The sequence below is a fragment of the Tachysurus vachellii genome, chromosome 10 (genome assembly GCF_030014155.1).
Source record: "Tachysurus vachellii isolate PV-2020 chromosome 10, HZAU_Pvac_v1, whole genome shotgun sequence".
NCBI lineage: Eukaryota > Metazoa > Chordata > Actinopteri > Siluriformes > Bagridae > Tachysurus > Tachysurus vachellii.
The window spans coordinates 23,961,390-23,976,178 of NC_083469.1; the positions used below are offsets into that span (position 1 = coordinate 23,961,390).

Below are 14,789 nucleotides of genomic sequence, written 5' to 3' on the forward strand. Positions count from 1 at the left end.
TTAAAAAAATCCTCCTTAGATAAAACTCATCAGCAGCAAGAGCACTTCTTTTCTTGTCAAGTCACAATGACTTTTAATGCGTCCGGTTTTGCGATCGTTACATCCGTAAGCACTTGTTATAGCTAACTTCAGACTTCCACAGGCTCTGCTATTTGTAAATAACTAGCAATTAAAAACAGGAAACGGATGAGAAGCATTGATTTTCATTGTACAAGGTTTTTACAGCAGAATCAGTGTGAACGTTGTAGATCCGGAAGCTGTCCGGAATGAACAGAGTGTACAGAAAAGGAGCTGAGAGCTCTTGACAAACCAAAGGACTAAAGCGCCGCTGCATCGTTCTCTCTCTTGTTATTTTTTTATTGTAGAGGTAAAGCAAGGCTTAAACTCCACTGGGATGACTATCATGTAGAAAACCATTGTGAAATTAAATACATTTAGATGACACTTAAGATATTTGATTATATAAATGATTACACAAGGCATACTTTTTCCCCTCGTCGTATGAGCCGGTGTGGTGTGTATCAAGCTACAGGCATCCTCTTCTATCCCTCCTGCCTTCTTCCTACTGAGGAAGAATCCAACCGAGGTCAAATCAGTTGCCGTAACGCATCGTTCAGCGGGTTGCCATTTGCTGTACATGCAGAAACCCGCAGTGCCCTGTGCGCTAATTAGCCTAGTTAATTATAATTAATCTCAGTTCATATTCGAACAGCGTGTGGGCAGGCCATGGAGATTTTCCCTTGTTTCTGCATGACCCACAGTACAGTGTGTATGTGTGTGTGTTTTCCTTTAATCCAATACTATTTTGAAAAGCTACCGCTTTGTTAAAAATGTATTTATGCTAGTAACTGTGTAGCTAGAGTGTAGCGTGATCACTCCTTCTGTCCACTTCTGCTTAATTTCACTGTACTTATATCTCTCTCTCTCTCTCTCTCTCTCTCTCTCTCTCTCTCTCTCTCTTTCTCTCTCTCTCTCTCACACACACACACACAATCTCTCTCACACTCTCTCTTTTGCCTGGGGTCTTTCAGGATGTTGTGGCGCTCTCTCTCAGTTTATTACCGACAAAACTAACCCCACTAGTTGCTGTCACATTGCGCTTGACTGACTTCTGGATTTTTCTAGATATCTCTCAGTTGGTCCTTGTGGCCATTTTGGGTTGGAACGACACAGAGAAGGCAGGTTTTACAGGGAGTCTGTGCAGAGTGTGAAGAGTAGATGGAACATTGAGTTAGTGAACAGGCAAGGCGCTGTGTTTTGTACGCTCTGGAGCGTTTGGAGGCAAAAAGCCTGCGAGGAGCCATCTGCAGTACTCAAGGTGGCAGAAAATAAAAAACAAAATAAAGAGGAGATTGAGCAGCAGGGCAAGATCCAGACCTTTCTCCCCTTTCTCTCGTTCCTTTCCTCCGTTAGTGTCTCCTGCTGCTTTGCTGTCTGTGCGAATCATTCGTAGACAGAGCGATGTTGCCGTAAGTGTGTGTGCACATGTGTGCGTGTGTGTGTATGTGTGTGTGTGCGTAAAAGAGGGAATGAGCGACTGGAGAACAGTGCCACCTGTTTTGTCATTGTGTTTGCGCAGCAGTGCAGCAAAGAAGATGGCAGCCTCGAGTGGGTAAAAAGGAGGGTGAAAATCAGGACAACCTCTGTGAGAAACAGATGACACAAACAAACGTGTGTGTGTGTGTGTGTGTGTGTGTCACTGGCAGGCTCAGTGTTTATAAATCAGAGGGTTTGTCTGTTCTCTTGCATGCTCAGCTCTCCTGTCTGCATTTACTTACTCCCTGCTGGTCTTGTAACATGTGCACACACACACACACACACACACACACACACACACACACACATACACACACACTTATATTTAAGTGTAGTAGAGGAGAATGAGGTGTCAGAAAGAGAATGGAAGTATTTGATTTAGCATTGGCTCACTCTGTTTCTAATCCAGAGCAAGTCCCTGATTTAAAGCATTATCCCTGCATGAGCTCACACATTTGACCTTTTTGCCTGTAATTTCCTTCCTGATGTGTGTGTGTGTGTGTGTGTGTGTGTGTGTGTGTGTGTGTGTGTGTGTGAGGATGCAGCTAGACATTTGATTGCAACAGTATTGTAAAAGTAAAAAATGCCTGGTTTACTGAGACATGCAGGGACACAAAGTGTGTGTGTGGTTGTGTGTGTGTGTGTGTGTGTGTGTGTGGTTGTAGTAGAACACTATGCATAGCCCTGCCACAGTTCTATTATGTAAAAACTTGAATATCTTCCCGGTTTGTTTTATTTGAACATTTTATAATATTTATATAGTAACATACAGTATCTGACAGAAGTGAATACACCCCTCATATTTTTGTAAAATTTTATATCTTTTCATGTGACAACACTGAAGAAATGACACTGTGCTACAATATAAAGTAGTGAACAGTGTACAGCTTGTAGAACAGTGTACATTTGCTGTCCCCTCAAAATAACTCAACACACAGCCATTAATGTCTAAACCGCTGGCCACAAAAGTGAGTACACCCCTAAGTGAAAATGTCCAAATTGGACCCAATTATCCATTTTCTCTCCCCGGTGTCATGTGACCCGTTAGTGTTACAAGGTCTCAGGTGTGAATGGGGAGCAGTTGTGTTACATTTGGTGTTATCGCTCTCACTCTCTCATATTGGTCACTGGAAGTTCATCATGGCACCTCATGGCAAAGAACTTCTGAGGTTCTGAACAAAGGAAATGTTGCTCTACATAAAGATGCGTAGGCTATAAGAAGATTGTCAAATCCCTGAAACTGAGCTACAGCATGGTGGCCAAGACCATACAGCGGTTTAACAGGACGGGTTCCAATCAGAACAGGCCTCGCTATGGTCGACCAAAAAAGTTTAGTGCACGTGGTCAGCGTCATATCCAGAGGTTGTGTTTGGGAAATAGATGTATAAATGCTGCCAGCATTGCTGCAGAGGTTGAAGGGGTGGGTGGGTGGGAGGGTCAGCCTGTCAGTGCTCAGACCATACAGCACACACTGCATCAAATTAGTCTGCATGGCTGTCGTCCCATAAGGAAACCTCTTCTAAAGATGATGCACAAGAAAGCCCACAAACAGTTTGCTGAATACAAGCAGACTAAGGACATGGATTACTGGACCCATGTCCTGTGGTCTGATGAGACCAAGATAAACTTAATTTGCTTCAGATGGTGACAAGCGTGTGTGGAATACACTCTCACCACAAAGTCAAGTGTGTCTTGCTTACAGTCAAGCATGGTGGTGAGAGTGTCATGGTGTGAAGCTGCATGAGTGCTGCCGGCACTGGGGAGCTACAGTTCATTGAGGGAACCATGAATGCCAACATGTACTGTGACATACTGAAGCAGAGCTTGATCCCCTCTCTTCAGTGACTGGGCTGCAGGGCAGTAATCCAACATGATAACAACCCCAAACACACCTCCAAGACGACCACTGCCTTGCTAAAGATGCCGAGGTTAAAGGTGATGGACTGGCCAAGCACGTCTCCAGACCTAAACCCTATTGAGCATCTGTGGGGCATCCTCAAACAGAAGGTGGAGCTCCGTGACATCATCATGGAGGAGTGGAAGAGGACTCCAGTGGCAACGTGTGATGCTCTGGTGAACTTCATGCCCAAGAGGGTTAAGGCAGTGCTGGAAAATAATGGTGGTCACACAAAATATTGACACTTTGGGCCCAATTTGGACATTTTCACTTAGGGGTGTACTCACTTTTGTGGCCAGCGGTTTAGACATTAATGGCTGTGTGTTGAGTTATTTTGAGGGGACAGCAAATGTACACTGTTCTACAAGCTGTACACTCACTACTTTATATTGTAGCACAGTGTCATTTCTTCAGTGTTGTCACATGAAAAGATATACAGTAATAAAATATTTACAAACATGTGACTTCTGACTTCTATCACTTCTGTCAGATAATGTATGTGTGTGGAATATTGCTTGTGTTGCCCTACCAGTCTTATGCAAGATGTTGTGCTTTTGTGTGATGTAACACAGCTCACCTGAAGCCCGGTCTGCTTTATACTCTACACATGACTACGTGTACATTTGCAGTAAAGCAGCGTCATTAATCATCCCCCTGCCTGTGTATCTTGCGTACGTTTAGAGGATTAAACGTGACGTGCACTAGAAGGCTCGCCAGAGCCAAAGCATCTCTGTCTCCGAGACGAACTGGACAATGTACAGTGATGTTAAACACAATGACGAGCTCCAATTCTGTTTCTGTCCTCGTCGTGAATGTTGGCACGAGCTACTTCTCAAAATCCAAAGCTTCGTCCTTGCATTGAAAACCAGTGGAAAACAAATTGTGTGTTAGTTTCTTTAGAGGAGGTAGGGAAATTTGGCCATGGTAAATGCCATGGTAATGAAAAAGACTAAAATAACACACACGCTATTGATTTGAATGTAGTTTGCTCTATTTGAGACTGACTCTAAAAAAAATTAATTTAAAGCATAACTTATGGCTTTATTGGAATTTTACTCAGTGCTTGATTAACGTGGAGCTCTTGATCGACTCTTCTCAGACTCATCCCCATTGTGATTTGTTTGATTTTTTAAATCGGTGACGGGGTTTTAAAAGCAGAGTGTGCAGCAGTGTTAATGCAGTAGTGTGTGAGAATATGCGAATTCACTTACTGACATTTGGCTCGCACTGTTTTGACGGGTAGACCCTGAGTAAATCCTCAGGGCAAACAACCTGCCTTTTAGAAGTGTGTGTGTGTGTGTGTGTGTGTGTGTGTGTGTGTGTGTGTGTGTGTGTGTGTGTGTGTGTGTGTGTGTGTGTGTGTGTGTGTGTGTGTGTGTGTGTGTGTGCGCGTGTGTGCGCGTGTGTGCGCGTGTGTGCGTGTGTGTGTGCGTGTGTGAATGCCCTATGAATAAAGAGAGGTAATTGGGTTGCTTGTGGCAATGCTCAGCCTGACCTTATCAGGGCAGCCTGAGCCGATAACCGGGGTGAGTCACCACACACACACACAAACACACACACACACACATATACATTGTATATATATGCAGTGAATAAAGATTTTGATAATCACTCAACTGAAAATATAAGAGGAAGATAGAGTTAGACGGTGAGATAGAGAGGCTAAAAAAAAGGCATGGATGGAAAGATTAGAGGGAGAAAGGAAGGAAGGCAGAGAGAGAGAGAGAGAGAGAGAGAGAGAGAGAGAGGAAGCTCTGCTCCACTCTGCACTGCTACCGCTTCAACAAACATCTAATGCGTCCTGCAGCTCATCCACTGTAGCGTTAGGCAGGAAATGAATTTTAAAGCGAGAGTGATGGAGAGATAGAGCAATAGAAAGAGGGTCGGGTTTGGATGGAAACGCAGACCACCTGAGCCCGGCATCAGTATGCACCCATCAGTCACTTAGAGGAGAGAGATTCTTGAAAACTGGGAACGAGGTGTCTAAATGAGCAGGTTCAGGATCAGGATAATGCACTTGTTAAGAATCTTTGAACCTGATTGATGGCGGTGGGTCAGATGGGTCAGATGGCGGTGATTGATTTTCAAGGACAGGTGGACGGGAAATATCCGAATGTGACCAGTGACATGATGAGGTTTTGTGTGATGAAACATTTGTTCCTAATTTGTACCATGGCACATCATTGTACTATTTGTCTACATGTCTACTTCACTGTACTGTTTGAATCACAATCACACCTCTTGTCATAAAACTTTAAAGATCATTTGTTTAAAACCGTTACAACACTTACTACCGGCTGTCAGTCAGTCTGTGCGTTGCTTAGCAACATGCCACACCCTATCCAGCTTCTGTGATGGAGCAAATAGGAACAAATATTTGGTAAATCGAATCAGTTATCATCTATAACCTATAGTAGGCTTATCATCTCTCTAGCAACCGGCTGGCGCGACAACGTGGCATATCTTAATTTCCTGAGAGTCGTTGTGTTTTTGTGTTTGAGCTATTATTGTGTATTATTATTATTGTGTATTGTGACATTCTGTACAGGAGCAGTCTTTTTTATGCAGTATAGCTTAAATATGTGTACATTTTAGTGTTTAGGAGCACATGGTCTTTACAACATGGTCTAAATCTTATAGCTATTGAGTCAAAGTGCAAAAGTTTACACCCCTGTTGAGATGCCCTGGTCGTACTCAAGGCCATTCCATTCTCTAGGATGGGAAACAGCGCTGATAAGTGTGTGTGTGTGTGTGTGTGTGTGTGTGTGTGTGTGTGTGTGTGTGTGTGTGTGTGTGTGTGTGTGTGTGTGTGTGTGTGTGTGTGTGTGTGTGTGTGTGTGTGTGTGTGTGTGTGTGTGTGTGTGTGTGTGTGTGTGTAACGTATCCCACACCAGCAAGACTACAATAGCAGTGCTTGCAGCATTGCCCTGGGCTTCTAGAGTCTGTCGGCATGCAACACACCGTCTGATGGGTGTGTGTGTGTGTGTTCTGACAGACTGAGTTCTTCAGCAGTGATAGGATCACATTCAGTAATGACTGTGGATATTGCCTTTGGAGCTCCTACACAGGTAGTCAGGAAGAATTGTGCCCTGCAGCTCTACAGTGTACTGGGTTAAGTGTAACACATCCATCTCCATTCCTGTGATGGAACCCGAGTCTCAGTGCCCAAACCGTGAAACACAAACCTACTTCCACTCAAGCGTTATATGGTATAGACCATATTGCATACTGCGTGGTAAATACACCCTGCTACCTATCAGTATCTACCTGTTACTATTATGTGTAGGAGAGACATAGCGAATGGTTGCACCCTAGACATAAATGCTGAAATGGTGATAGAAAACAAATGAGGGTAGTTATTTAGTTATATGAGTTGTGGTTAGTTATATAGTTATATGAGTTGTGGTCGGAAAGATGTGTTCAGGACAAACAGGAAATACAAATAGAAAAGGTCTCTCCATGCTTAAAAGGAATACAAAAAGATAAAAAAAATGATTGGGAATGTAATATGGTTCATTATTAGTTATAATGTGGGAGATTAATTGTACCTCACTCTTCCCGGTCAGGTGGTGGGTCCTCCTGCAGCCGGAGCGTTCAAAGAGCGTCCTGCGAGACCTACGTCTTTCCGTAAGTTCTACGAGCGTGGAGATTTCCCCATTGCGCTGGAGCACGACACCAAGGGCAATCGCATCGCCTGGAAGGTACCGAGCTATCTCTAAGTCCAGCAGAGAGTAGAACACTATGGTCCAAAGCTATACGCTTCTATAATTATTTGATTTATGCTTGTTTTGAACCTCTTGCTATGTAAGATCCTGACACTAAACTGTTACTTGCAAGTTGAGTTGGTAGCAAAAAAAAAACAAAACAAAAAACAGCTCTTCAAAGTAGAAACAAAAATAAAAAAGAACAAACAGAGCATCAAGTAAAAAAATAAAGATGTATGAAGGTTGTGTGAATTTTGAGGCAATGAGATTTCTACAGCTCCTGGCTAAATAGGAACGTACGATTAACACCCATCAATTAAATTAACTTGCTTTGTTTATTACATTTCAGTCCCAATTTCACAATTTTGACTAAGCTACATTATTTTAGTGTGTAAAGTTGTGGAATAAAACCGCACTGACTAAAATTTGTCTAGCTACAAATGTTTTGTTTTACCTCACGCATTTTGTTTCTAACAGAATCTGACCGGTGGTTTTATAAACGACGCCAGTATGAACCTAATTTAACCCTAATTATAATCCTCAGTTCCCTCACGATAAGGCGCAATTAGCTTCTGATTATTGCTTTGTATATCTTTTAGGATTTATAACATGAAGGCTGATTTAACTCACGTTAGTTAAAGAATTAGTTAATGCCTCAGTTTACGTGCTAATTAGACACAGGATGCTAGTAGCCTACACTATCAGCTCTAAAGCTATGTACAGGTATGGCTAGACTATATAATGTGTTATAGCATTTGTGTTCGTCTTACCTTATCACAAATGTGACACAACACAACAAAACACAACACAAGTGCAGCTCAGAGTACCAGCTGTATTCACACTGACAGGAATCGCAGTGTAATCGCAGAACGGTATCTTGATGCACTTCCTGGTCCAAATGACAGCCTTCAATTGAGCAGTGTTTCGTGCGAGCTGTGAATAAGCTGATGGAAATGTCAGGCTGTAACATTACACTGCATCAGAATGCATTCATATCTCTGACTTGATTAGGTACTGTTTGCTGATGAAAAGATCAGAGTTCAGCAAACTGCTTTATTAAACGTATACATCCGCAATGTAGGAGCGTTCTCCACCTGAACTGTAGTCAGTACTGATCCGATATCTGCAGAACATTGGCTGGAAAAACAAATCACACACACACACACACACACACACACACAGTCGGAGAACATCAGTGTGCCGTGTGTGTTTCTTTTGTAGCTGCTTCCTTTTCAGTAGCTCTATTTTCCCCCCTGAAAGCCCAAGTGTTAATAATTAAAAGCAAATTTCTTTTTTTTACTATGAATCAATCTGCACTTTAGAAAAAAAAAAAGGAAACTAAAAATAATGCAGTGCTTTTGTCGCTCCTCAAGCTTTTATGAAAATTGCTGGCAGCAGACAGTAAGTGTTGTATGAAATTGTTGCTGTCACATCTAATACAGCCGCTCTGCTTACTGATTGTTGCTGCCGCTACCGGGATGTTTTCTCTCCAGTTCTGCTCTTCTTCTTTCACTATTCACATTGCAAATGAGCTTCGGAGATCAGACTTTTACTGTGTGTGTGTGTATATAAGTGAGTGTAGGAACAAGACAGACTGATTAGGCCAAGAATGTTTGCAGTGCTGTGTTAGCAGTAAGTAACCTTCAGGGCAGCAGTTCACAATGAGGTTACAGGATCAATCAAGCTCAACAAAGAGAGTGTGTGAGAATGCAGTCACGCACACACACACACACACACACACACAGACACGGACACGGACACGGACACACGGACACGCTCATTGCACAGTGTTGATTTAGTTACTCCGAGGTGGAATTAGGATGACCCTGTCCCCAAAGAACTGCGTGAGGAACTGTTATGTATTCTTTAAAAATTTGACTTCTTCTGTCCAGACCTGATTCTACTGACAGGAGCTGAATAAAAGTAGAAAAGCTAGTTGTAGAATTTCAGTCACACCACATATGCGGATATGTTCCACTCTGGCATCCCAATGGGACTTTAGTGTGTGTGTGTGTGTGTGTGTGTGTGTGTGTGTGATTGTGTATGTATATGTATATGTATGTATCAAAGGCTTTTATTGACAATTAAGTTTATGGAAAAAGTCAATATTTGCCATCTTGACTTCTTTTGCAAGACCTCTGCACTTAACCTCACGTTAGTTTTGTTTTTGTTTTGTTTGGCAGCCCAACTCAGTTTTCTGAAGCATTTCTCAAACAACGGAGACCCCACCTTTAATTATTGACCACAAGCTCTCAATGGGATTAAGGTCTGGGTAGTTTCCTGGAAATGGACCCAAATTTTCGATGTTCTGTTCCCCGAGACACTTTGTTGTCACTTTTGCCTATGGCAAAGTGCTCCATCATGCTGGAAAAGGCATTGTTTGTCACCAAAATGTTCTTGGATGGTTGGGAGAAGTTGCTCTCAGAGCAAGTTTTTGTACCATTCTTTATTCATGGCTGTGGTCTTAGGCTAAATTGTGAGTGCGCTCAGTCACCTTGGCTGAGAAGCAAGTCTCAGGATGCTTTACTATTGCCAGACAAGCTTTTTTTGGGTGCCCCAAACAATCACACCTGCCTGCCACCATTCCTGAGCAAGCTCTGGATTTGCTGGACCTTCTTGGGTGCCAACAATTGAACCTCTGCCCTTTAAGTTCTTGATAATCCAATAAATGGTTGGTGCAATCTTACTAGCCACAGAATCTTTGCATGTGAATTCCTTTTTTGTGCAAAGCAATGATCTCTAGCCTTGTCCTCGTCAACACTTTCACCTGTTTTAAAGAGAGAATCACTTACATGATGTCAGCTGTTCTTTTTGTGGCAGGGCTGAAATGTTTTTTTGGGGGGATTAAGTTAATTTTTCAAGGCAAAGTGGAACTGAGGCAGCAGACTTGTAGTAGAAAATTAATATTTTGTTTTATTCTCCAAACTTTTGGCCATGACTGTGTGTGTGTGTGTGTGTGCATGTGTTTGTGTACGTCAACTCTGTCCCCGTCTCTCTGGTTCATAGTTCATTCATTCTCGAAAAGACAAACAAAGAAGTAACAAATAAACTCACACAGCTGAGAATCATCATGCATTACCTTCCCTTTTAACCCACCTCCGCTCTGTCCACAGCTGACCCTCAAATACACCCCTGCTGCCACAGACACATTGCTAGTTTCAAACATAAGATATAACAATTTCACTTTCAGCTCGTGTTATAAAAAGGAGTCAAATGAGAAGTCAAAGTTGAATTCCAAATCAAAAGGACAGAATGTTGTCTTGTTGGAAAAAAAAAAAGTTCAATGTTTATTATCACCATGATTTTATTTTTTATTTTTCAAATTGTATTTCTTCATCCCTCATTCCTTGTCCTGCACCAATAGTCCTCAAACTGTCATGCTGGGAATGGGATTATTTGGTCTAGAGGTATGCAATGTATTGATTTGCTACCACACATATACACACACACACACACACACACACACACACACACACTCACGTGGAAAGCTTTGGTATTTGGTATTCCCCTTTCATCTTTCACCTTCCCCTCCCATTTTTCCTACGTATAATAGTTCTTTGTGAAGATGAATTTTACAACTTATACCTATTCTACATTTCAACTGGGGCACAAGTTATGTGTGTGTGTGTGTGTGTGCTGTAGGTGAACGAGCCAAAGGAGGGGTGTTTAAATGTCAAGGGCAGTGTGAGAGGGAGCAGGGGGATATGGAGTTCCTGACGGGCAAGAGGCATATTTTTAGCTTCGCTGAGAGCTTTAATACTCGCCTCTTAGCTGGAGTGCTGAGTGCGTGTGTGTACAACAAGAGTGTGTATGTATGAGGAGCATATGCAGCAAGCTGATAAGGGTGAGCTCAGGTGTGTGGAAGTGTGCTGTTCATGGTCCTGCTGTTATTTCTAAAGACACCGGTGTGTCTGTGTGTGTGTGTGTGGGTGTGTGTGTGTGTGTGTGTGTGTGTGTGTGTGTGTGAGACAGATAGAGACCAGTAAGACAGGTTAATAGATAATAAAGGGGTGGGGGTGGGGTGGTGTTGGATCGCTGTATTGCAATTTCCTTACCAAATGTGTGAAGCCAAAAGGGATGGAAATTTGCCTGATGCCTAATTTTTACTCAAACAGAAAAGATCTTACTTTAAAGAGAAGGGGAAAAAAATTTTTGTCAGGAAATAATTTATAGTTTTGAAAGAGCAGCTTTTTTCTTTTCTTTTTTTTTTTTTTTTTTTTTTTTTTTTTCATTTGAGCCTCTGCATTCCTCAGCGGCTTTTCCCCGTCCTCTTTACTTTTCTTTGATTATTTGACCTCTTGGCTTCCACTCCCGACTCGAATTAAATCGAAGGTGCATTTCATAAGACTGTCGATGCAAACCTAATTCGCAGCCTTGAATCTTTTTTCCCCGTGGGCTGTGCAGAGTGGATGGATGGATCGGGGGCGGCGGGTGGCGGACAGCGGTCGGGGGGAGCAGTAATGGGGGAATATGGGTGGCGATCAATTAATCTGATCAAGTGCTTTAGGAAATGGAGAGTATAAGTGCTCCATAGGGACACACATCCATCTTGTCTAGCTGATTGAATTATTCCAGGAGCAAGAAGGACTGCGCCAATGGTTGTGATACAAAGAGCGCTGGAATTATATACGTATGTCTGTCTGAAATAATCGTGTGTGTGTGTGTGTGTGTGGGTGTTACTACTAAGTGCAGGCCATTGCAGACACAGCACTCAAGGAAAGTGATTTTCTTTAGCCATCTGCCTTTTTTTTTGTTTTGTTCAGCAGACCATCTGAGTTTCAATTGCCTCTTCCAGAGCTATAGATGTCTTGCTTTTAATGCTCATATTGAGCCTGACACTGTAGCAACAAACTCTACTGGCACCCAAACATAAAAGAAAACCCTTTGTCATTATGCGCATTATGTCATTAGGGTCATTAACACTGTGTTACATTCTCTGTGTCTACATGATTTCCGTTGCTAAATAGTGAATGCAGCTTAAAAGGGTTGCATCAAGTTGTGTTAGACTCCTCTGGGATGTGCCACTGTGCTCCAGATCCAGCTGTGCTGTGTGGTACAGGCTGATGTGTGACCCACCAAAAGGTTAACGCTCCACTGAGATGGTGAGTAGATGCAGGCCACTGAGTGTAGGGCTCCCAAGTCTTATCTGTAGGGCACTGTGCTGCTGTGGGGGGAAAAGTTCTAACCACACCACACCAACACAACACACGTTCATGTATTTGTGCTCCTGTGAGATATGGTGCACTTCCTCTCCTGGGATTGAAATAAAACGGGCAAAGAAAAAAAAAAACCCTGAGTAAAGATGGGGCTGATAGGAGCATGCTCTCTAGGGCTCGGAGAGGACAGCAGCAGCTCAGGAAATTGGGCTGGAAATATCACACACGCACAATGCATCATGTGGTAAGGCCAACTGCTGTCCTCCAGGGAGATGAAACCGTAGCATTCTGGGATTGGCTGGAGATGGACCTACATTTGTGAGCAATGGCTTTCGTGGCTTCCTTCCTCATCTTTGTCCTCGTCTCATTGGGATTCTGCATGATGCTTCAGCCTGCACACAAACCCAGGCAACTAAAAACAAGATAAGGGGGAAAAACAGCACTGGAAAATAGATTTTACTGCAGTGGCAAATCCTTTTGTAAATTTAACTCATAGCCTATTAGTTGAGATGCGAGGTATTGATCGACTAATGCAAGTTCACCGCTGGTCCTGTCTGGCTTAATGAGCAGTAATGGTTCCAGCATGGCCTTGTGGGTAATACACACAGCCATTCAAATGACACACCGCCACCGGCAAAAAGCCAATGAATCTTCCTCTTCCCTCGTTAGAAAAAAAAACATAGCTGAAGGCAAATCTTTGGCATGCACTGCAGAAATTAAGATAGAAGAATATTCTTGAAAAATGTTTGCTGTAATTTCTCTTCACATATATTCACTATACACTTTTAGCCAGTTGTTGCCAGTATTTTAGGTCTTCAACAATCAAACAGTGGATACGGAAGGGATTGGCTTGAGGTTTTAGATTGAGTGATGTATGAGCGGTTGTTTTGAGTTTGGGATACTGATCAATAGTGAAGAGAATTCCTGTTGATTGTTGTATTGAGGAGTGGAGAGGAAGTTGCCTTGGATTTAGATTCTGAAGCAGCATGAGGTTTTGTGTTTGGGTTTGCAATTAGGAGGGATGATTTTGAACTTTGGATGTTGGAGAACTGGAAAGGTGGTGGTTTTGGGAAGTGGATGACCAGACTACTTTGGGAATGGGATGTTAGTGAGCAGTAAAAAAGTTCAGTTTTTTAAAGCTTTCCGGATCAGAGTATCATAGAGTGATATGCAGATGCAGATACTTGGGGTTTTAGAGTGTGTTGGGGTACAGATTAGGTAGAGTGTGTTGGGGTACAGTTTGGGTAGAGTGTGTTGAGGTACAGTTTGGGTAGAGTGTGTTGGGTTAAAGATTGAGTAAAGAATGTTGGGTAACAGTATGGGCAGAAAATGTTGGGTACAGCTTGAGTAAAGAGTGTTGGGACAAAGAATGTAGGTAAAGAATGTTTAGAAAAAGTTGTTGCGGTGGAGTTTGATTAAAAAGTGTTGGGATACAGTGTGAGTAGCGTGTTGGTGCAGTTTAAGTAGAGTGGTGGTGTATTGGTGATTTGAGGGTTTGAGTAAACATTAGGGAACATTTTCAGCAGTCGTGGTACATTGGTCCAGCAACATTTGTTTCAGAGTGTATATATTAATGCATCAGTGGCAAGCTAATAAACCTTATTATGCAACGGTTAGTTCTGGTCCACTAATTTGATTGGTCAAGCAGTGTTCCAAAAGTGCTTATATTTACTATAAACTATATTACTCTGCTCTTCTGTGTCCATCACAAATTAAATTTACTAGTGCGAAATGGTTACTACGCTAGTGTTGTATACATCATCAGCAGACATGGCAAACAATAATGTTCAGGAATATAAATTCTGGCTTAAAATGTAAAAGCCCGTCAGATTAAGCCGCAAAGAAAAACACCTGAATTTAAATCAGTGTGAGCTAGCAAGCCAAGATTGTGTGTGACTATCATCAGCCAAAGCACAACCGTGCCCATACTCAGTATAACCTTACTCTTTTTTTGCCACTTTGTGTATCATATGGTAAGTAAGTGATATTGACCAGTATGGTGTTTAGGTAAAGTGTAAGGTCCTGTGGAGCAAGATATATTTGTTAAGATGCAGTGTGGTGCGTGTTGGGGTACAGTGTACAGCGTGTGCTGTATCAAAACGCTATTGATTGGCATGCACACTGCCAGAAGGCTGCAGCTTTAAATGGAACCTTTAATTAACTAAATGGAGCAGTGGCAGCTGGGCATGAGCTTCATTCCTGAATAGGCAATGAGAGAGAGAGAGAGAGAGAGAGAGAGAGAGAGAGCTTGGTGGATAAGGTCTTCCTATGTGGTTCTCTCTTTCTACGGTTCCTGTAGCCTCAAGGCTGTGTCCTCTTTATCACTATCTAGACCCGATGTCACTCACACAGTTAGCCTGTGGAAAGATTCTCATTTTCTCTCACATTATTAGCGCCTCTCTCTCTCTCTCTCTCTCTCTCTCTCTCTCTCTCTCTCTCTCTCTCTCTCTCTCTATCTATCCCTTTCTCTTTCTCTCTTTCTCCAGCATTCTCCTT

General features: G+C 42.5%; 1 protein-coding gene across 1 annotated transcript in view; it reads left to right on the top strand.

Moving 5' to 3' along the window:
• The window catches only part of pacrg (PARK2 co-regulated), a 113,682-nt gene that overhangs the window by 8,791 nt on the left and 90,102 nt on the right, over positions 1–14,789 (top strand). The window contains exon 2 of the mRNA XM_060880419.1: positions 7,000–7,134. Within this exon, the coding sequence (XP_060736402.1) occupies positions 7,000–7,134 (135 nt within the window). The remainder of the gene's footprint in view (positions 1–6,999; positions 7,135–14,789) is intronic.